This window comes from Formica exsecta, unplaced genomic scaffold, assembly GCF_003651465.1.
Source record: "Formica exsecta isolate Colony F162 unplaced genomic scaffold, ASM365146v1 scaffold741, whole genome shotgun sequence".
NCBI lineage: Eukaryota > Metazoa > Arthropoda > Insecta > Hymenoptera > Formicidae > Formica > Formica exsecta.
The window spans coordinates 40,483-62,478 of record NW_021853508.1 but is presented as its reverse complement, the minus strand read 5'-3'; the positions used below and the strand labels follow the sequence as shown (position 1 = coordinate 62,478).

The following is a 21,996-nucleotide window of genomic DNA, read 5'->3' as shown; positions in this document are numbered from 1 at the left end:
TGTAACCTTGACAACGCTATTCAAAGTCGTACTAATATTACTATGTAATGCGTTACTTGAAACCCTACAACTTTTGTCTGAAATATTTTTGTCTGCCGTTCTCGGTTTTCGAGATATTCGGCTGGCACGGGTGATCTGATACACCTTGTATATACTATATGGTTATAAAAAATAACTTTCTAATAGACGCAGCTATAGTTCTTTATACATTAAAGAAATTATAATACAATTTTAAATATTTTATTTGTATATAAGTAAACAATTTACATAACACAATTTAATAATTGTATAATATTAATATATGCCCGGGAAAAAATGGCCCATGTATAATTGTATATAATTATATATAATTTGTGACGTTGCCGTCTCGCGCGCGTCCGCCGAGTCCCTCTCCGATCGAAAAGCGCGGGCTGAAGGGCCGCGTCAGTCGAATCATTGCGAGAACCGTACCGTTACCTCCAGAGAGGCGTCATTAATTGAGATTTCGAGCGTAATATTAATTTCGTTTATGATTTTCTTTCGTATGAATAATTCATTTGGGAGCCTCATCGGAAGAAGGAGCGGAAAGTCGCTGAAGCGTCACGGAAAATACGATCGCCAATCAAGGAAGACCTTGGAGGGGCAAGGAGCCAGCAATTTGGAAACCCAAAACATCTAACGGCCAAACTAGCTACGGCACGACGGGATCAGGACCCGCACACATGATGCGCAACGCACGGGACAGCGAGAGGATCCTCGCGCAAGGACACAGGCCCGTGCGGATCCGGTCCCAGCGGAGGGACTGCAATTCTGCACCCGATGGCGTGACGCGGTCCCGGAAAAGACGGAAGGAAGGGTGGCAGCGATACTTCCGACCAAACCGTTCACCTCAGACCCCGCAACGGCCCCGCGAAAAGAGCCCCAGCGAATTATTGTTTGTAATACCGGGGGCACGCCCACCCCCGTTACGACCGTGAGCGCGCCGCCCGCCGGCCACAGCGCGTGATAACGCGTGATTGGTCGCGATAATACGCACCCTGTGTGCGCAGCCCCGGCTGGCCCACAGGTATCGATTCTGGATCGCGACGATCCAGGAAGAGACTGGCGCGAGCTTGCGTGCGAGATAGAAGCGTAAGCGAGAGGACCGTTTTGACGAGAGCGATAGCAAGACGAGAGCGAGCGGAGAGGATCCCGGCGATCGGCAGCTGCGAAAGGACGGACCCGAGGGAGAGGACGTCAACGTCGCTGACCCCGTGTAACCACCACGAGAGGAAAAGTACCGGTGAGGTTATCCTCCGCCATATTCGCCACTCGCGATCGCGCCCGGAATCGTTTCGTTCTGTCGTCGTCGCCGTGAATTCGTACTTTGGTGTACGGGCTAAGCCCGATTCTTTGGTGTAGATTTTCGCGTCACGGCCACGTCGTCAAGCGATTCGAGCCCCGGAGCCTCGAAAGTATCGGTTTCCGCGGATCGAGACATTACCTCGCGTTTCTAATAAACCGTGTGTCGTCTCTCTGGAGATTCGGATTCCGTAGATTATATTTGCGTTGGTTCTCGCACGTCTAGCGTTTAAGATTCGTTCGTGCTGTATGTCGGTCGTCTGAGTGTGAGTGTGATTCGCGTCAATTTGTTATATTATTTATGTCTTTCGTTTGTGAATCTTCGCGTCGAAACTGTGCGTGCACGTCCGGTGCAACTTTCCTTCGCGATTATTATATGGGTTACATGAGAGTGTGAATCGCGTAAATTCGACGTATTATATCGGCTGTAAAGCACCGCGTCTCGAAATTGTGAGCGCGTTTTGTGAGAGTTTCCTCGCGATTCTTGCATGAATTGCGTGCGTGTGTGTGTCGAATATTCAATTCTGCGTAATCTGTCCGTCCGAAATCGAAGCATGTCCGCGTTGCATTAATTGCCTGTTAATCTTAAGTTGCGTATTAATAATTTGGCGGTAATAGCGGGCGATAAGGTCGCCGTTGGCGAGGTGATATCGAGAATTGATTCGGACTTACGCCCGAATTATAGACGAACGTAATAATCAATTTCTTCGCAGTGCGAGGCGTAATTCAAGCCGAGCGGAGATTCCGGCCGATCTAACGGGTCGGTCTCGGCGTACGCAGTACGGGGTTTCGCGCCCCGCGTCTAACACCCAGTCTCGCAGCCGCGTTTCTTTTACCGCAGCCGTATATCCGCGCGGTTTATCATTACTATTCTCGAGGAGCTGCGGCTCCCGCTATTATAATAAATCTGTTAATTTCTCTGTTTAATTTACGAGTTTCCTTTCAGTTGTGCTTGTCGTTTCCGTAATTGTCGCCTCTTGCATAAATTATCGCGTTCGATCAACACTCGCCCTGCCCCTCTACCGTTAGGCGAGCTAGTCAGCCCGTGGCGAATTCCGGCAATTTCTTTCGCGTTTATTTCGCGCTTATTTCGTGTTTCGCGAATTGATACGTGAAAGATCGTATCTGGCGCCCAAGTTCGATTCTCGCGATTATCTCTCGGATCTCGTCACGGTACGCGCGGAACTCCTAACATCCCGTTCCCACCTGGCGCGTGGATCTTTTTCTCCGTTTTCCCGTTTTTGTCAACGACCATTCCGCATCTCCCGTTCGGCGAATTAGCTCCTGTTCGTCGCCGCAATTTACACCCGCGCGACGGAGAGAACGAGTCGGCGGCCGCGTTTATCGCTCAGCCGCGAGACGGTAGGAAAAGTCGTCGCAAATTATATATAAATATATATATAATTGTATAAAATTATATATAAATATATATCATCTCATATATATGACAATATATAACATATTATAGAACTATATATATACATCATATGATAATTATATATAATCATATATATTTGTATATATTTATATATGAGCATATTTCATATATAATTATATATGGGCCATTTTTTCCCGGGTGTAATATAAATTGTATATAATATAACTATCTAAATTGTTTGAGTACTGTGTATTAGACGACAATGGAATAGAAATATGATAAGACAGATATCTTTCTTTATATTAAAATCTAACAGGTAAACTGACTGTAAATCTGATTTCAAATCTGACAAATCTAAAAGTTACAAATAATAAATAAAACTTTTCACAAATGCAAAAACTTCGAACCATATTAAATTTTTTACATTTTTTTTTAAATTATGCAAAATGTTATAATTTTTTAAATTGCAATAACAATTTGACAAATATTGTCATATTTTACAAAGATTATTACATTATTCCATGATTCAAGATGTAAAAAAATTATACATTATGTAAAATATTTACAAATGTACAAAAATATGTGTAAAAGTAAAACAACTTAGATATAAAATGAATTTACTTCAATTTACCTGTAATACTTCGCAAGAGTTCGTAGAAAAATCACACTTCTGTTTTAATTGTTCCAACAATTTAATAAGACTCGATTTTTTTCTGTTTGCGATAATGTTCTGTTCGTAAATATTTAATGATTTTATCTTTAATTTTATGTTTTTATTAACATTTTTATTACTTTTGCCATTTCATCTTGGAACATATTTTTTAATTTATTATTTGTTAAATCCCCAAGGATATCTAATTTTGTTTGTCAAAGTTAAAGCTGAGATTGAGGTTGAAGTTGAGATTGATTCCATATTGATTTCATCTATATTACTAATTTCCATATTCAAAGAAAAATTATTTAAATTACTTGAAGATTAACGGTTTTCTTGAGTAGAGTGATCAATTTCTACATTTTCTTTTTCTTCCTTCATTTCTTCATGTATTTCCTCACTGTACAAACAATGTGTTAGTAATAGATAGCTAATATATACATAAAAAATTAAGTTTAACATATATTATATATTATGTCCAGACTCGAGGAAGGATGAGTCAATGGAAGGACACTGTCAATGAATCGATAACTATCCTTTATTATCACGAAGTCAAACGCCTCGTGGCGTAAGAATCGGATCGAACGAACTTGCAGGTCCGAAAACATGGTAAACGACCGGGTTGCTATTAATTAGTTATTCAGATGTTCGCTCGGTGATCACTTTTTGGTAAGAGAATTTAAACTCTTTTACGCGGAATGGGAGCGTGCGATCTTCGGACTGGGAATGAGTGGGGGTTAATAAAGAGTTAATTTAATTTTAATTAATAAAATACTTTTATTAAAAATTAATTTTAATTAATAATATAATTATAGATTTTATTCATATTAAAATTAATGAAGTTTAATATACATGGGTTTATTATAATAAAAAAAAATAATGTTGAGGGTTGATTTATTGGTATGAATGAGTATGTGCGTGTATGTGTATTTATTTCTTTGCGGGTGTTACATTAGTACAGAATACATCAGTCAGAGAAATAAAGGAAAGATTCTATCTTGAAGAGGATCCAAAAGCTCGTCTGTCTTACCGACCAAAACGATTATTATTTTGCAGACTGAAATCTTTTTCTTAGTTGAATAAAATAATAAATCCTTTTCCACGATTTAAATACACATCGAAACAAAGATGAGACTTCGCGAGTTTATGTTAAAAACAGAAAAAAGTTAAAAACTAAAAGTTTTGTTTATTACCAGTTTTTTATTAACAGTTTTTTATTAAGAGTTTTTTATTAACAGTTTTTTTATCGGCTTCTGGCGTCAGGTCGGAACAATACTTATGTAATATAAAAGTTTTGCAATGTGTACGTGCAAAATAAGATACCTCTCCGCTCGGAAATGCCTGAAAGAATATAGGTGAATGTTTAGAAACGTGTTTAGAAGCGTAGTAAAAAAGATTATTGTCTGCAAAAATTCGCTCGCTCGCTATGTACTACGTATCGCTTAGATTCATGCTCCTCGCATATTCACTTACGCGTTCACTCGCGCTTCTCTCTACCTCTCTCTCCCTCCGTCTCTCTCTCTCCCTCTCTGTCCCTCCCTCTCACTCCCTCCCTCTCTCTCTCTCTCACCCTCTTTGTCTCTCTCTCTCTCTCTCCCTCTCTCTCTCTCTCTCTCTGTCTCTCTGCATAAGGTATAAAATCAGCTCTTTAACAGATCTCATTTGCTCTTCCAGAAAAGGCTCAAGTCCTGTGTTTACAATTTCAATACCTACAGAATATTTGTTAAGCTTCTGCAGCTCTTCAAGCTTGCTATTTATCTTAACTCTTGCATAACTAATACCAGCATGCCATGCTTCTTTCTCTAATGGAACCATTAAGGTAACGCTGCCGTCCCTATCGACAATGAAATGAACTGACAATCCTCTAGCATTCAGCGTATCTTTTGTACCTTTTAATGTTGATGTTGCAGTATGGTGAACTATAACCATTAACACTTTTTCACCTGCCCTATCACCATAATTTAAAGCTGAAGCTGGATCTAAAAATAACAAATCATGATCTTTCAATAATGGTAACTTTTCTTGTAAATCTTGAAAATCACTCTCAATATCGCTTGAGCAGGATACTTGCTGAAATATCAGAAGCGCTGAAACAGTAATCAGTAAAACTAATAAATATTTGTTAACTTTAGATAGTTGGATTTTCATACCATCTTTATAAACACTTTGTAGATAATTTTTCATTCTATAGTTAGAATAGGGTTGTTGAATAAATTTACAAGACAAAATCATACTAGTTCGGTAGTAGTAACATGTTCAGAGATGGAGCATTTAAAGTGCTAGGAATAGATTCTGGAGCGAACCAAAATGAAATCAATAAAGCATATCAAAATTTAATGAAATTAGTTCACCCAGATAAGGGAGGCTCGGAATATTTTGCACAGAAATTAAATGCGGCACGTGATAGGTTGCTGAAGAGGTAGTAATTAATATCACTTTAAACTTTTTATTTGTGTGTAAAGGATAAGTTGCTACAATAAAATGAGTTAAAGGTGAGAAAGCTTTAAGTTATGCAGAAAAAAAAAACAACGATAGAAGAGGAAAAAGGCATATTAGGGTGGATAGAATATAGATTGCCTGTATTTTCTTTTTTGAAACACACTGCTTCTTACCAAGTGCCAAAAAACTTAAATTATGCTTGGAACTTTGGCTCTTTGGCTGGTATAGCGCTAATTTTACAAATAATAACAGGTATATTTCTTGCTATGCACTACACTCCGCATGTTGATTATGCGTTTAATAGTGTAGAGCGCATAATGCGAGATGTGAATTACGGGTGGTTAATACGCTACACTCACGCTGTTGGAGCATCGCTCTTCTTTATGGTAGTCTATGTTCATATAATGCGTGGGTTATATTACGGATCTTACAAGAAGCCACGAGAGATGGTGTGGTTTGTTGGTATATTTATATTTTTTGCAATGATGGCAACTGCCTTTATGGGATATGTATTGCCTTGGGGGCAGATGAGTTTCTGGGGTGCAACAGTCATAACCAACTTATTTTCAGCTATACCTTTAATTGGCAATAAAATAGTTATATGGTTATGGGGTGGTTTTTCAGTGGATAACCCAACACTTAACCGTTTTTTCGCTCTGCATTATCTTCTGCCTTTTGTTATTATTGCTTTAGCTATGCTTCATGTGATAGCTCTGCATAGGTTTGGCTCTGGTAACCCAAGTGGAGTGGAGGTAAAATCAGATAAGGATACCATTCCTCTCTATCCTTATTATATAGTCAAGGATTGCATAACTTTTGGTCTGTTTTTTGTAGTTTTGTTTGCATTTGTTTTCTATGCTCCTAATTATCTTGGGCATCCAGACAATTATATAGAAGCTGATTCTATGGTCACTCCGGTACATATAGTGCCAGAGTGGTACTTTTTACCTTTTTATGCAATGCTACGTTCAATTCCAGATAAACTTACTGGTGTGCTTACCATGTTTGCGTCTATTTTAGTTTGGTTTTTGTTACCTTGGCTTGATAAATCAAAAGTTAAAAGTGGTGCTTATCGCCCAGTGTTCAAAAAATTTTTTTGGGTTTTCGCAATAAATTTTGCACTTCTTGCCTGGCTTGGAGGACAAGAGGTGAAAGAGCCTTACATCACTATGAGCAGGCTATCCACTCTTTATTATTTTGCATATTTTGTAATAATTTTACCGCTTCTTAGTAAGTATGAAAAGCCAAAAGAACCACCAAAAATCTTAAGTGATTCTGTGCCGGAGATGAAGTAATGCTGATGAGAAGTATGTTAGCTATACTTTGCATATTGTTTTTTGCTAATTTTGTGTATGCAGAAGAATTCAAACCATCACCAAATAAAAAAATGGACTGGAAATTTGATGGAATTACCGGATCTTTCGATAGAGAGTCAATTCAACGAGGCTATAAAGTCTATAAAGAAGTCTGTGCTGCTTGTCATTCAATGAATAGGATAGCATTTCGTAATTTGCAAGATGTTGGTTTTTCTGAAGAAGATATAAAACAGGTTGCAGCTTCTTATCAAGTTAAAGATGGTCCGAATGATTTGGGTGAAATGTTCGATAGACCTGGAGTACCTTCGGATTATTTTATTGCACCTTTTGGTACAAAAGAAGCAGCTGCAGCAAGCAATAATGGTGCAGTTCCACCAGACTTATCGTTAATTATTAAAGCAAGGCATGATGGTGCAAATTATGTCTATTCACTGTTAACAGGCTATCAAAACGGCGAGCACGATGAAAATGATTTATACTTCAACCCTTACTTTTCAACAGGCAGGTTAGCTATGGCGCCACCACTTTCTGAAGGAATGGTGGAATATGATGGTGCAAGACAAGCCACAGTTGAAAATATGGCGTATGATGTGATAAATTTTTTACAATGGGCAGCAGAGCCAGAATTAGAGCGCCGGCATAAACTTGGATTAAAAGTAGTGGCGTATTTTATAATTTTAACAGTGTTTTTTGTATTAACTAACAATAGAATTTGGAGCAAGCTCTATAAAAAGAAGTGATAGTCAATTTTGCCTCAAATACAATGGTTGTCATCCAAGTAGCTAACACTGGTTCCTTTATGGCGGCAGTGCCCAGAGGTATCATGCAAGTAGCTGACAACATAGAAACGAAAAACTTACTTGACAAACTCCGCCAGCCCCCTTATCATAAAACTGAAGCTATGTACAGTCCCAGAGAGTGATGGTAAGGATTTAGTATAAACAATTCAGGAGCACCGAGAACATATAAATTCAAAAGGAGTAAGACCATTAAGAGTTTTTTTGCATAATTGTAAGCCATGACAAAGTCATAAAGATGCTTTGTGAGTTGCTGATGAGATTGGTAGTAGTATTTTTTAACAGTAGCATTTTTTAAAGTTTCGTTCAACTTGCCCAAGATTTTTGTTAGACGATGTTCAATATTATGTTCTTCACAAACTCTATCAAATATGTGTTGGAAAGCGTATTTATGGAGTTTCTGGTTGGTAAATTGTATACCGTTGTCTGTCAAAACAGTGTGCGGTAGAATTTTAATCAAATTACGTAAAAAGTCAGCAGCTATGGGTTTTGTAGCACGTTTATGTAACTCAACATAGGTGAATTTGATCTATAGCAACAAATAGATATAGTTTTCCCTCCTCTGTTCTGACTTCTGCAATATCAATATGCTATAGGATATTTCTTAAATTTCTTTTTTGGTTTAATCAACATCTGGCAGTTTGCTAATGTTATAACAGCGATGCAGGCTAGAAGTGCGGAATTGTAGACTGCAAGGCAATCATCTAATGGTAGAAGTGTATGCTTCCGAAATGCGACCTTCTTCTTCTAAAGTTAGAACAGTTGATCTTGGATGTTTTGAGCGTCTTTAGTGAATGAGCGTTTTCTCCATTTGACAATAGTTTTTGGATTAAGGTTTGGAAAGCTTTGCTATACTATTTTGTATTGCTCTACGCTGTTGTTCGGGCGCACCCATGTAACCACAATTCCTCCTTCGATGGTATTTTTTTCTTACATTTTATCATACCATCACACTCTGGGACTGTACATCTTATACCAATTCTCATTGTTGGTCAGTCAAATAGGAGACATTGCGGAGTTGTTTAATTGTGGAGCTGGTAAGAGAAGTAATAAATTTGCACAAAGCACCCTCAAGCAGAGCAATTGTATCGTATATTTTATTGCGCAAAATGTTCTGTTTTATGTATAACCAAAGCCTCTCAACAGCAGGTGAATATGGAGGTTTGCCTTTTTTTTCGTTTGGTAAATTTCTTAACGTTTATAATTTAGGTTAGTTGCATTTAAAAGCGGCTGAATCGTAGCGTTTAGAATAAAAAACGCCAATATTTTGAAGTACATATAAATAACTAGTCACCAACGGGGCTTCTTTTGCCTTTTTTTTGTTTGGTAAATTTCTTAATATTTATGACTAAAGTAATTTAGGCCTACCGACAACCGTCATCCCTGTAAAGGTCAAGTATCCCGCTACGTGTTAGCGGGATCTAGAGATACCGCGGCGGTTGTAAGTTAAAAATATGTTATAAAAGAAACAAGAGGGAAGATAACTCTACTCACTATAGGAATAGAGCTATCACGGGCGTGTGCGACCGACGCGGCGTTGGTGTTATAACAACCGTCTATATCAAGGTACACTAGCCCTATCCCTCGATACGTTTGAATAGTTGCATGGGACATATGTATGCACCCGTTTACAATCTTAAATCAATAAACTATCGAGGTTATTAATATGGTTACATCTTATCAAAACTTTATTGGTATTGACATCGGAAAATTTAAAAATGTTGTTGCGGTTCACACACAGAAGAGTGTTGTCGAATTTGATAATAATGCTTCTGGTTGGCAACAATTGTTTAAAAAGTTTTCAGGTATCTTACCTAATTCTTTAGTAACTTTAGAAAATACAGGAAAATATGAGCTTGGTTTATCGCATTTTCTTATTGACAAGAATATCGCTGTACATCGAGCTAATACCCGTAAAGTAAAAAGCTTTATCTTGTCTCACGGAACTTTAGCAAAGTCTAGATGCAATGGCTCTTGCTCAGTATGCGTCATAGAACTTATATGTTGTATGCTATTCCTCTCTTGATCTAATTTCTTGAGCTTATTCTCATAATCTAGTTTCTTGGATGTAATAAAACATTCCGCTTTGCTAAATTCACTATCATATTTGCTCTTTAAGTCACTTTTTTTTCGTTCCATACTAGATTGTACTTCTCTACATTTCCTATCATATTCAACCTCTAAGCTACTTTTTTTCCATTCCATATTAGATTGTACTTCTCTGCATTTCCTATCGCATTCGCTCTCCAAGCCACTTCTTTGTAAAAGCAAATTCTGTATCTCTTTGATATAATTTGAATCCAATAATCTTACCTCTTCGTTATAATTCGAATCCAATAATCTTACCTCTTCGTTATAATTCGAATCCAACAATTGTATCTCTTTGATATAATTTGAATCCAATAATCGTATCTTTTCGTTGTAATTTGAATTCAAAAGATACTCTTCTCTTTGAATAGAGCCATTAGAGTGATTAATTTCATCTAACCTTGTTGAACTATATTCTCGTAATTCATTTTCTATCTTTGTAGTTATGTCATTGCTACATATACTTGGATTGTTCTCTATTCTTTGTAATACTGTTTCAAATATATTTTCCGTAAAATCCATTATACCACACCTCAAAATTAAAACATATGGTAAAATCGTACAGGTATTTAGTAAAAAAGCAAGTTTTTGCTTATCAGTTCTAATTTCTTATATTCTTTTCTTTTGTCTTTTTCTTGGTTATATATATCTTTACGTAGATATTAAAACAACATTTCTACTATTCCACAAATTGACCTTATCAATAAAAAACGAAGAAGGTTGATAATGTTTTTTACAAGAGGGACAGGTCAATAAACAGGTCTTTATTCTATTTAGATAATAAAACCATTATAAATTTCCCTATTATTTCTAAATGAATCAATATTAACTATTTGATATATATTAATAATTATTTAAATAATACAACATCCCCAGTGCCCAAAACCAAGGGTCGTGAGAAGAGTTCGTCTTGGAATCGCGTGGTCTACCGCTTGTTCTGTGTGAACTTTTCTATATAGTAATTCCGCTATATCATAAAAGCAGCTATTTTAGCCTGCTTCAGCCATATTTACATATGAACTAATTTACCTAATTTTGTTGTAACAATTTCCAGCTTTTATTTTCACAACCCTATTTTTACGCAACGTGTTCTCACAAATATACGTACTTTTTTTACGTTTTTTAGAATAAAGTCAATAATTAGATTTTTTGCGATGCTAATAAACTTGTGTTTTTATAAAAAGTAATTTTTTGACACCCTCTATGGTAGAAAGGCTATATAAAATAATATTTACAAATTCAAACCTTTCACACTATAGAAACTTCAAAACTCTTATTTCCTCCAAAAAGGTCCTGCAACTAAAGATTCAATATCCATGTTCTGTAACTCACTTAGAGGTAGATCTCCATTTTTTAATCGCAGAAGTAAGCTTTTATGGACTTCAGTTTTTGCTTGTATTTCCTCTGTAGCTCTTCTTTCTTCTTTAACCTCTGCTTCTGCTTCCTTTCTTTCTTTTATTACTACCAATAATTCTTTTTTATCTACCTTTTTCTTGTTTTTTTTGTAACTCTTCATATTTTTCTTCTTCAGTTTTAAACCTATTCTTTAAATCTTCATATTGTACATTCAAATTTTCAATATCCTCTTGCTGCTTAGCCGACTTACACTCGCTTTTTAAGTGTTTATATTCATGACATATGTTTATATATTCACCTGCTAAACCTTTTTGACTATTAGTATTGTAATCCAAGACAAGACACAATTTAGTTCCGAACTTAACTATTCCTGACACTAATTCATCCTTTCCTTTCACAAAGTAGTACCTTGGTACCTCTGTATAACTTACAGGCTTTTCTGTTTCCTTAGATAGGTAAACTAGTAAATTTTCCATTATTTCTTTCTCTTCTTTTAATTCTGTCAACCTTTCTTGATATAGCCTCAGTCTTCTTTCATCCACAAAAGTGTTGAGTTTCTCTTGCTTTATTTTCCTTTTGCACCTATCTATATGATCTCGATTCCACTCATAGCGAACTTTCCATTTTTCTGCAAAGTCTACCTTGCCTGCACATACATCCTTTAAATAGCTAATTTCTCTCTCATATCTCTCTATCATTGGATCATACAATGGTACAAAATACTCTACTAATGATTTCATTCTTTCCTTTTTTTCTTTCAGACACTTTTCTCTTTCTTTAATTCCCCTCTCATCATTTTCTATCTCATTATCCAGATCCTCTATTTCCTCTTCTTTTATTCTCCTGTAGTTTCCTTCTATGTCTTCCAGCTGCTTCTTTTTCTCTCCATGCAACAGTTTATTTTGTCTTAACACAATGTATTCTCTTGCTAACTCCCTATATTCAACTAATATTTTATCTTTTTCATTCAAAATACCTGCTTTTTCGCTTCTATAATTTTCCATTTTAAATGAACATGGTGACCTTTGCCAATTAAATCTTTCATCCAAAAGGCTATATCCAAAATCAGCACCCTCTGGCCCAATTTTAGAGAGAAGATGATTATAAACTGCTAGCGCTTTTTTTCCTCTGTCTTCTAGGATGTGGTGTAAATTCCTCTCTTCCTCCTCTCTTATCTCTTTTATTTTTCCTATTCGCCAAGTTAGGAATTCATCTAACTGACACGAAGTGTAGGAACAATTTGTATACTTTTCAAAATCCTCAAATATTATGAATATTGGATTATTAATATTTTCTTTAATTAATGTAAAAATCTCTTTTGCTTTTTCATGCTCATTTCTGTCTGGATGATATTGAAATAGCATTTTTTTTATCACTTCTACTAACTCAATATTATAATCACCCACTAACTCTAATAAATTAAGTGATTTTAAAACTTCTCCTAATGTAGCCTTTTCATAATCTATTTTACTTAATATTCTGTATAAATTATTAATACTTTCGTTTTCAGATGTTGCACCAGAGGGAACAACCTTCCAAAAGAACTTCTTTGTTTCATCAAATAGAGTACTATACCTGTATCGTTCCTCTTTATTGATCTTTATGCTAGCATATTCTCTAAGGCGAGATACATGTACTTCAAATTCATCATTAGCTATCTCCCCACTACGTAATACCTCTACATATTCCAAAAATCTTTTTCTTATCTCTTTATGATTCACAAGTGTTGTTGCAAGAAGGTGCTCTTTATACTCTTTAAAGGCTTCGCTACTGATACCATGTAAATATGTTACATGCATCTCAAACTCTGAAACATCTACTAACCCTCTTATTGACTCAACATAACCTGAATACCCTTCATTCCTTGGATGACTCAACATAACTTCCTCATTATACATTCTAACATATTCTTTAATTCTACTTGCAAAATACAAATCAAGTAAACCTGGCCACCAAGAATACCCAGCATACCAAGAAATGGCAGACAATACTGCCCAACCCGATAGAGCTAATAATTTCTTTTGCCCATTGGGCTGAATACATAAAACCAGTGACCCTAACCAAAAAGAAAAAATTAATGCTCCTGCTTGCCAAGTAATAGTCCTCCTTCTGCTTGCATAATAGGATACATCACCACGTAGGAAAGGTGCTATCTTTTGCTTGCCAAACTCATCAAATAACTTACCTACTTCTACGTAACTACTTGGAACATAATCACTTTGCCACTCAAGTTTTTTGTATAGAACATCTTTTAGCTTTTTACGTTCTAAAAACTTGATAGATTCTTCTATCGTCATTTTTTATGAGAAGGTCCTGCAACTAAAGATTCAATATCCATGTCCTGTAACACACTTAGAGGCAATGCTCCATTCTTTAATCGTAGAAGTAAGCTTTTATAAGTTTCATTTTCTGCTTCTGCTTCATTTTTACCTCCTCTTCCTTTTTTAGTTTCTGCTTCTGCCTTCTTCCTCTTTTCCCTCTCCTCTTCTTCTACATTACCTTTATCCTCAGCTACTACAGTTTGACCAGTACTGATACGCGGTTGATCTGGCTGACTAAGTTCATCCATATATCTCATTCTATTACATATGATATTTCCAGCAAGTTCACTAAATTTAATAGATTTTGTATTGAAACAAGATGCACTCTCACTACTAACCTTCTGTGCGTTTTCAAACGCTGACAAAACACTTGATAAATTAATCCACTTTTCCTTACTCTTTTTTATATTTGCTATTTCTGCCTCTATCTCCTTACACCTTTCCTTAAATATGTCACTTCCTGCTACTACAGAGTGTTGTAAACACTCTAAAAAAACTTCAAACATTTTTGTTGCTCTGTCTAAGTCTTCTTGTGCTATCTCTAACTCATTCTGAGCATTTCGTCTTGCATTCCATGGTCTACCTACATCAACTGCAGTATAAGCTAAACAAGCACCAACATACAAAGCAGCATATGCTAAACTATACCATGGTATAACAACCATAGGAACTAGTGCAGCCCATTTCCATGAAGGTTTTGTGTATTCTTCTTTCTTAGAGTTGAACTTCTCTTGTAATTCATATAGAACTTTTTGTTTTTGCATGACTTGCTCTTTGATAATCAACTTACCTTTATCACATTCTACTAAAGAATCTGCAGCTTTTTTGGTTACAGTATTGTCAGGTGAGGCGTCACTAATTTCCGCAAGAGTAAATATGTCTTCTACTTTAAACTCTTTAAAGTTTTCTACTGACTGTGAAGATCCTTCCACAACAAACTCATTAAAATATTTGAACATACTGTGAAGATCCTTCTACAACAAATTTATTAAATATTTGAATATCTAGATTTAGTCGTAAGCTTGCTTTAATTGATGGCATATCGCTATACAACTTTCTAATCACTAAAAAGCCTGTTTTTTTTAGGATTTCCTCATCTAATCTTTCCCTCACTTTAATTTTTGTTTTATCTTTGTTTTCTTTTTCTAAATTAATATTAGCGCCATTGCATATCAATAGCAGTGCACTATCTTGTTTTCCTTGGGTAACCGCTTCTAAAAGCATGTCATTTAGAACATCTTGTTCTGCTTTCATGACTTTATCTGGCTTAATTTTGTTAATTATTAGCTCAAGTATTTCTTTAAACTTGTTGTCACATTTGTTGATTTCTTCCTTTAATCTTGCATTTACTTCTTCTACAAGGTACTGGTAGTCTAACTTACAGCTGTCTACCAATTGATCCGTCATTATATCATGTAGATAATCAAATTGCTCTTTGCTGCATCTATCGCTAACAATCTCTTTTAAAAGACGTGATATAACTTCCAGAGTAAACCGATTCCTTGGTTTTTCCATAAAAAAGGATGCTCTTCTTATATCCTTAGGAAAACCTTCATGTAATACGTGACCTTTTTTCTCTTGAGCTTCTTTTCCTACCACACTTATCAGTGCATTATACCACTCTCTCAAAAAAGAACGATCTTTTACTTTTCCTAAAGAGTTCTTATATTTAATAATTTCTCCTTCTTGCTCTATAATTCTTCTTCTAAGAACACTTAATTCTTCACTAATTTCCTTTTTTTGCTCCAAACTTCCAAAAGAATTTCTCTCTATAATCCTTTTCACAAGGTTTTTTGATTTATGAACAAATGTGTCATACATTTCAATTATTTGCTTTGTATCCATAGAGCATAGGCTACTTATTTCAGTATTACGTATATAACTAATAAGGTCCTGATCTGAAATTGATGAGCACATATAATCAGTATTACAAATAGAATCATAACTTTTATCCCCTTTATTAGTTATAGGAAGTAACATATTCGTTAATAATTCCTCTCTTATATCTTTACTGATATCTGAAACTAACTTGGAATGTAAATTTGAATTTGTATTATCACTAATGCATAATGCTCTACTTTGCTCTTCTATATCCTCCCTTATCATATTGTCTTTATACTGCTTTAAACACCTTTCTTGTACTTTGTACTCACCATGAAGTCTTGTATCCATGATATTAATTTTAGTAATTATAAAACTTGAGTAATACTGCAAAAGTCCAATTGGATTGCGAATACCGATGAATGCTTGTAGTAATTTTAGATCTTCCGTTCTAATTATACTCTCTACTTGCTCTTCAAATGGCTTATCAAAAAAATCTGGCATACTACCCACTGATTATCAATTAAGTATACCTTAACTATCATCAGATTACAAGTCAACACTTTTTTTACATAAATTTTTAATCAATTTTGAGTTAAAATTTGACCATTTGTTGAAGGCATACACCATTGGGTTGTATCTTTGATGTTTTCATGTGTTTTTCTCCTCTTGTTAAACGGTGTAATTAAGACACTAAGCCATAAAATTTCTCCAGTTGTTCACTCCATAACGTCGGTATTTCCCTTAAATCAGCTAACTTCAAACCCCCTTGGCTGTCTCCCATTTACTATGTCTTCTTTTATCTTTGGAGCTAAATAATTTAATCTTAAAATTTGTTGTATTCTTCTCATGCTTATCTTAATTTTAACGCTCAGCTCTTTCACATTTCCATATTTTCCTTCTTCTAGTTGACGTTTCCACAGATGGGCTTTTACCACTGCTTTCAGTAGCGCATTATTTGTTTTACTTTCTGGTTCTACTACCACACATTTGTTTGCTTTCTTTTTTAACCACATTGGTATAAATTCTACCTTATCCTCTGAACTCACCTCTATCCCATCTTCTTTTACCATTACTCCCTTTACTAATTTTTTCACCGCTTCTTTCTGTTCTCCGAAGCTTAAATTTTCCCAATGTTCATGTAGGTGTTCTGCTCTCTTCATTACTTCTTTTTCCACTTCTCCGGCTATTACATTTCGGTTTCCTGATTCACAACCCTTTCCCCTTAAATGATTGTTGCACACATAATATCGATACCTTTTATTCTCTTTTTTTGCGTACGTCAGCGTCATATTTGCATTACAGCTCTTGCACTTTATTATTCCCTTTAGTAGCGCCTCTTCATATTTTTTGCCTCGATACGGCTGATTCTTTATCAATTCTTGCACTTTTTGCCATTTTTCTTCTTCTATTATCGCTTCATGTTTTCCTTTATATTGTTTATCATAATGCCTGACCTTTCCCATATATGTTGGATTTGTTATTATTCTTCTTACCGTCGCTTTCTTAAATATCTCTCCTCCATACACTTTTCCTGATTTTGCTTCAAATCTCTTTGTTCGGTACCCTTGGCTATTTAACTCTCTTGCCAATCCTGCCATTGACTTCAGCTCCATATACCTCTCAAATATATGTTTCACCGTCTTTGCTTCTTTCTCATTTATTATTAATTCTTTATCTTTCACATCATACCCAAGCGGCAAAGTTCCTCCCATCCATAGCCCTTGTTCTTTCGATGTTGCTATTTTGTTTTTTACTCTCTCTACTATCATTTCTCTTTCTAGTTGTGCCGCCCCTGATAACACTGTTTGCACGAATTTTCCCATTGGCGTATTGTTGTCAAATATTTGTGTTACTGCTACAAAATTTACTCGGTGCCTTCTAAAAAATGAAGTTACTTCTATGCTGTCTTTTGTTTCCCTTGATAGCCTGTCTAATGTATATACTACCACACAATCTACTTCTCCTGCCTTTACATCTTCAAACAACTCCTTTATCGCTGGTCTATTTAAATTACTCCCTGAAAAGCCTCCATCGTCGTACCTTTTTGCCAATGCTACCCACCCTTCTCGGCTTTTTATATATTTTTCACATGCTACTCGTTGCGCATCCAAGCTGTTAAATTTTTGCTCTAGACCATCTTCATTCGATTTTCTTGTATAAATTGCGCACCTTACCTCTTTTAGCATTTTTTCTCCCTGTCTCTCATTCCAAATAGGAGTGGCCCATTGTAGCTCATTCCCATTATTTTTCCTGCCACTGCTGATAATGACGTATAAAACTCTTCTCTGTAGATCAAACCAGTATCCGTTACCATTACAACGTGGACTTCTTCTCCTCTCTCTAGTATCAATTCTGTCCCTGCTACTGGTAATTTATCACTACTTATCCTTTTTCCCTTCTCTAGCCGATCTGCCAGATATTCTAGTCTTTTTCCCCCTTTTTTTGACATTTCTCCATACGCTTTCTCCTGTATTCTATATGCCAATCTTGGTATCAGATACTTCTTTGAATGTCTAGGTGCCTCTTCCTCAAATACCTTTTTCCATATTTTTCTCAGCTCTTCCAACGCTTTTTTCTCTAAACATTTTACCTCTTTTTCTACTTTTTTTTCCATATAATCACCTTTTCAAACACAGCACTTCTGAATTTTTAAACGCTATAGCACTTTCTTATCCACAAGCTCTTCTTTTACACCTGCTGCCGTACTTTCCCTTATTTTTTCTATGAACTCCCTCTGTTTATTTGCCATTTTTACGTTCTCTAACACTTCCATTATCTCTTTATTATTTCTCGCATAATACATTGCTGTTTTGCCAAATTTATCCTTTTGCTCTACACCTGCTCCGGCTTTCACTAGCTCTTCTACTATTTTTATCTCACTTACCATGCATGCAAGATGTAAAGGGGCAAATTTGCTACTTCGTTCCACTGCGTTTACATCGGCTCCTACCTTTATCAGCTCTTTTGTATTTTCTACACGTTGCCCCATGACTGCTAAGTGCAGTGGTCTATATTTCCCGGCATCTGCTGCATCTACATCTGCTCCTTTTTTGATTAATAACCTCACTTTTTTTGGATCTAAAATTCCTACTGCATAATGCAATATTGTTCTTTCCTTCTTGTCTCTTTTATTAATATTTTCAAATGAGCTCTCTACTAATTCTTTCCACCACTTATTAAATTCTTCCTTGCTTCTTTTACTAAATCTCATAATTACCCCAATATTAAACCATTATAAAATCGCCATTTTGGCTTACTTTAGCGCCTGGTAAGTTTTTTATATTTACCAACCACTTTTTCGCTTAGGGCTGTTTTAGCATAAAAAGCAAGTTTTTTTTTACAAAATATACATATTTTTTCCGCATATTGTGTTAAGATATAAATCTATATATTTAACATATTAAATAAAAGCCACTTGCTTCTTCCTATTTCTCTTCGAGTAGTAAGGATTCTTTTTCTATTAATTCCACTACTTCCTTAAAACTCATCACTTCTCCCTCCGGTCCTTTATTACACCTTTCCATTATTTCTTCTATTGCCTTGTTTGCTTCTCCATACATCACTTCTACATCTCTCATATTCACTCCCTTCTTTTCTAGATAACTTGTCACCCTCGGATAAATTTTTGCATAGTTTAGTGGGCTGCATTCAAACCTATCTATTGCATTCATATCTCCTCCTGCATTTATCAGTTCTTCTATTGTCCTTATTCTTCCTGCTAAACTTGCCAAATGTAGTGGCACTGCTTTGTTATTAGACCTTGCATTTACTTCGGCTCCGTTCTTTATCAGGGCTCTCACATTTTTTCTACGCCCTAAAAATGCTGCTAGATGCAACGGCGTTTCATTTCTATTATTTCTCTCGTTAACGTTTGCTCCTTTTTTTATTAATAGCTCTACTATTTCTGGCTCTGACACTTGTGCTGCTCGGTGCAATATTGTACAACCATCTGTGTCTTTCTCATTTATTTGTTGAAACTCGTTTACTGATGTTGCTTTCAATAAATTATAAAAAGCGTTTTTTGTTTCTTCTTTTAACTTTATCATGACTACCTCACTATAAATGCTCTATAAAATTGCCTATTTTGGCTCATTTCAGCGCTTGGTAAATTTTTTTTGTTTACCTACACCTACCTAATTTATAGCTGTTTTGGCATGAAAAAGCAACTTCTTTTTTTCAAAAAACGCACATTTTTACCGAATGTTAATGTAATATATGAAGATGTAAATATAAGTGTTTAGCGTATCAAACATATAACTTGCGTCTCTTCCCAACTTCTGTTTAAATGACGATGTTCGTGCCACGTTAGTACACCTGGGTAAAACATTAAAATGTAATTTTCTAACTCATGTATTGAATCCTTTTGCTCTGAATTTAAATCACTTTCAAAATGAACATTGTGTTCTGCTAAACCAAATCTTATAACTTTCTGGTTGGTAAAATCTTCTACCTTGTAGTGGTGAGTAACGCTAAACCTTTCTAAAATTGGCTTGTATTTTAAATTCCAAAGCTGCTGAGATAGTTTGCTACTTCCTAGTAAAAACTTGCTCCCTTCTTCTTCTGCACTCGTAACCGGAAAACATGCGTTTACTTCTCCTAAATTCCAACTGTCTGATAATACTATCTGCGCTTTAGCAAACTTAATTGCTGGTAATAAGCTCTGTGGTAGAGGATATAGCGTTTTTAAATTATTCCACTGATGACTTCTTTCATAAATTCCTCTGTAATTCTTCGTGTGGGGCTCTGTTTCTCCAAGTATTGCTACATCTAGCCGGTATATATCATTGCTAAAAACTTGTTCATAATGATCGCGTAGATAGTTTTCTATAATCCTAACAACTGGACCACTAGACCTGAAAAAATTTACTCTTCCAAATGATAACACTGGTCCATCTTTTTCGATCTTTGTACCAGAGTAGTCTGATAATAAGCTGCCAAAGAAACTTTCATCTAGAATAAATCTTCCGATATTATAGTAGTCATTGAAAATCCTCATTAGTCGCGATCTTGCAGGTAATGATAGTTTTGCAAGCTCTACTACTGCATCTACGAAGAAGTCATTTGGTACCTCTTTTATCCCTACCTGCAACTCAAAAAAGTGTTTACCGGGTGGCTCTTCAATAATTGTAATATCTTCTATATTTGCCCATTTTAATGCTATTTTCAGCGATGCTGGTGTTCCTCTTAAACGCTGAAACTCTACCCCTTCTTTTATCGCTCTTCCTTTATCTTTTACCCAACGCAGAATCTCTTCTAACCCATATTCCTCTATTATCCACGGCAGTATTTCATTTTTAGGATTAAACTTAAATCCTCTTACGCTGCTTGGATCTACTTTGTAATCTATTGCTTCTACTAAAGCTCTCTCCTGTTTTGTCGAATTTGGTGGCAGCAGCATCAGTTTCTACCTTTAAATTCAATATTTAAACTTTTTAACATAGAGCATTCATTTCCTTTCACGACTATGTCTTCCCTTGGCTCTATTAATTCTACGTTTTCTACTCCTTCTACAAACAAATTCGCTATTATCCACGACCTTGTTACATTCCATCCTAATCTTTTTGTTGTTTCAAATTTTTCTATAAATTGCTTCTTCACTGTTTCAATAATATCTGGTCTTTTAATACTAATTCTGCTGTGAATATCTATTTCAATAATATTGCAACCAATTACTGTTATCGTATCTGTCAATACCCTTATATCATCCCTGGTGACTCGCTTTCTTACAATATCAAGTAGTTCTTCAGACGCTATGCCATTTGTGGATAACCCTGTTGATAAAATTGAGATCTCCACACTTCCAGGTAACTTTGATTCAACTAGCGCATCCTTTACTCTTCTATCTGCTGACAGTGCATGATACCTATAATGCTCTTTACTCCCCCCTGTGCTCCAGCCTATTATTTTTGCCTTGATTCTTTTCCTAAAACTTTCATCCTTTTCCCCGTTCTCTCTCTCAACTCCGTAAAATTCAGCTAAACGATCTAAGTCTTCTCCTTCCGCAAACTTCAGTACGTTACTTTTTACTGCTTCATTTATTCTTTGTCTCAGCAAAAGCTCTCTCCACGCTGCTACTTCTAAAATCTTCATCGCTGGGTCACTTTCAACAAGTAGCGTAAAACTTGCGTCACGACTCACTAATTCCTCTTTCATACGTGAAAAGATTTCTTCGAAGTTCAGTGGTTCAGGCTGCTGCATCTTTACACTACAATTCCTTCAAAATGAATATTTTCCCCATTTGGTAGATAAATACCATCTAATGAAATATTGACCTTTCCTTCTTTTACTTCTGTTATTTTTACTTTTTCAAGTTTGAACCTCTTTTCCCATTTTTGTAGTGCTTCAGCTACTGCTGCGTAAATTTCTAACGTAAAATCTCTATTTATTGGCCGATCTACTAATTCAAATAGTCGTGAGCCATAATTTCTACGCATAATACGTGATCCTATCGGAGTAGTCAAAATATCAATTATTGACTGTTTTAGGTGTTCTAGTCCTTCAAGCT

General features: G+C 35.7%; 4 protein-coding genes across 4 annotated transcripts; 2 read left to right on the top strand and 2 right to left on the bottom strand.

The window, feature by feature from the left end:
- Positions 1-5,720: 5,720 nt before the first annotated feature.
- On the top strand, positions 5,721-7,103 carry LOC115243852 (cytochrome b-like). Its single transcript, XM_029821108.1, has one exon. It carries the CDS (start codon positions 5,861-5,863, stop codon positions 7,082-7,084), a length of 1,224 nt encoding a protein of 407 aa, XP_029676968.1. The 5' UTR covers positions 5,721-5,860; the 3' UTR covers positions 7,085-7,103.
- LOC115243844 (cytochrome c1-like) lies at positions 7,084-7,845 on the top strand. Its single transcript, XM_029821100.1, has 2 exons — positions 7,084-7,096; positions 7,148-7,845. The coding sequence occupies exons 1-2, from the start codon at positions 7,084-7,086 to the stop codon at positions 7,843-7,845; spliced, it is 711 nt and encodes a 236-aa protein (XP_029676960.1).
- A 3,341-nt stretch (positions 7,846-11,186) lies between these two features.
- Positions 11,187-13,650, bottom strand: LOC115243850. The gene has a single exon (XM_029821106.1). The coding sequence runs from the start codon at positions 13,641-13,643 to the stop codon at positions 11,469-11,471; it is 2,175 nt and encodes a 724-aa protein (XP_029676966.1). The 5' UTR covers positions 13,644-13,650; the 3' UTR covers positions 11,187-11,468.
- Positions 13,651-18,147: 4,497 nt separating this feature from the next.
- On the bottom strand, positions 18,148-19,537 carry LOC115243843 (serine/threonine-protein phosphatase 6 regulatory ankyrin repeat subunit B-like). Its single transcript, XM_029821099.1, has 2 exons — positions 18,922-19,537; positions 18,148-18,725 (listed from the first exon to the last, which is right to left on the bottom strand). Exons 1-2 carry the CDS (start codon positions 19,535-19,537, stop codon positions 18,148-18,150), a joined length of 1,194 nt encoding a protein of 397 aa, XP_029676959.1.
- Positions 19,538-21,996: the final 2,459 nt, after the last annotated feature.

Coding starts and splice junctions, on each gene's coding strand:
- LOC115243852 (XM_029821108.1), top strand. CDS start 5,861: ATGCAGAAAAAAAAAACAACGATAGAAGAGGAAAAAGGCATATTAGGG.
- LOC115243850 (XM_029821106.1), bottom strand. CDS start 13,643: ATGACGATAGAAGAATCTATCAAGTTTTTAGAACGTAAAAAGCTAAAA.
- LOC115243843 (XM_029821099.1), bottom strand. CDS start 19,537: ATGATAAAGTTAAAAGAAGAAACAAAAAACGCTTTTTATAATTTATTG. Junction 18,726..18,921: donor ATCCTTACTACTCGAAGAGA/AATAGGAAGAAG, acceptor TGGCGATTTTAT/AATGGTTTAATATTGGGGTA.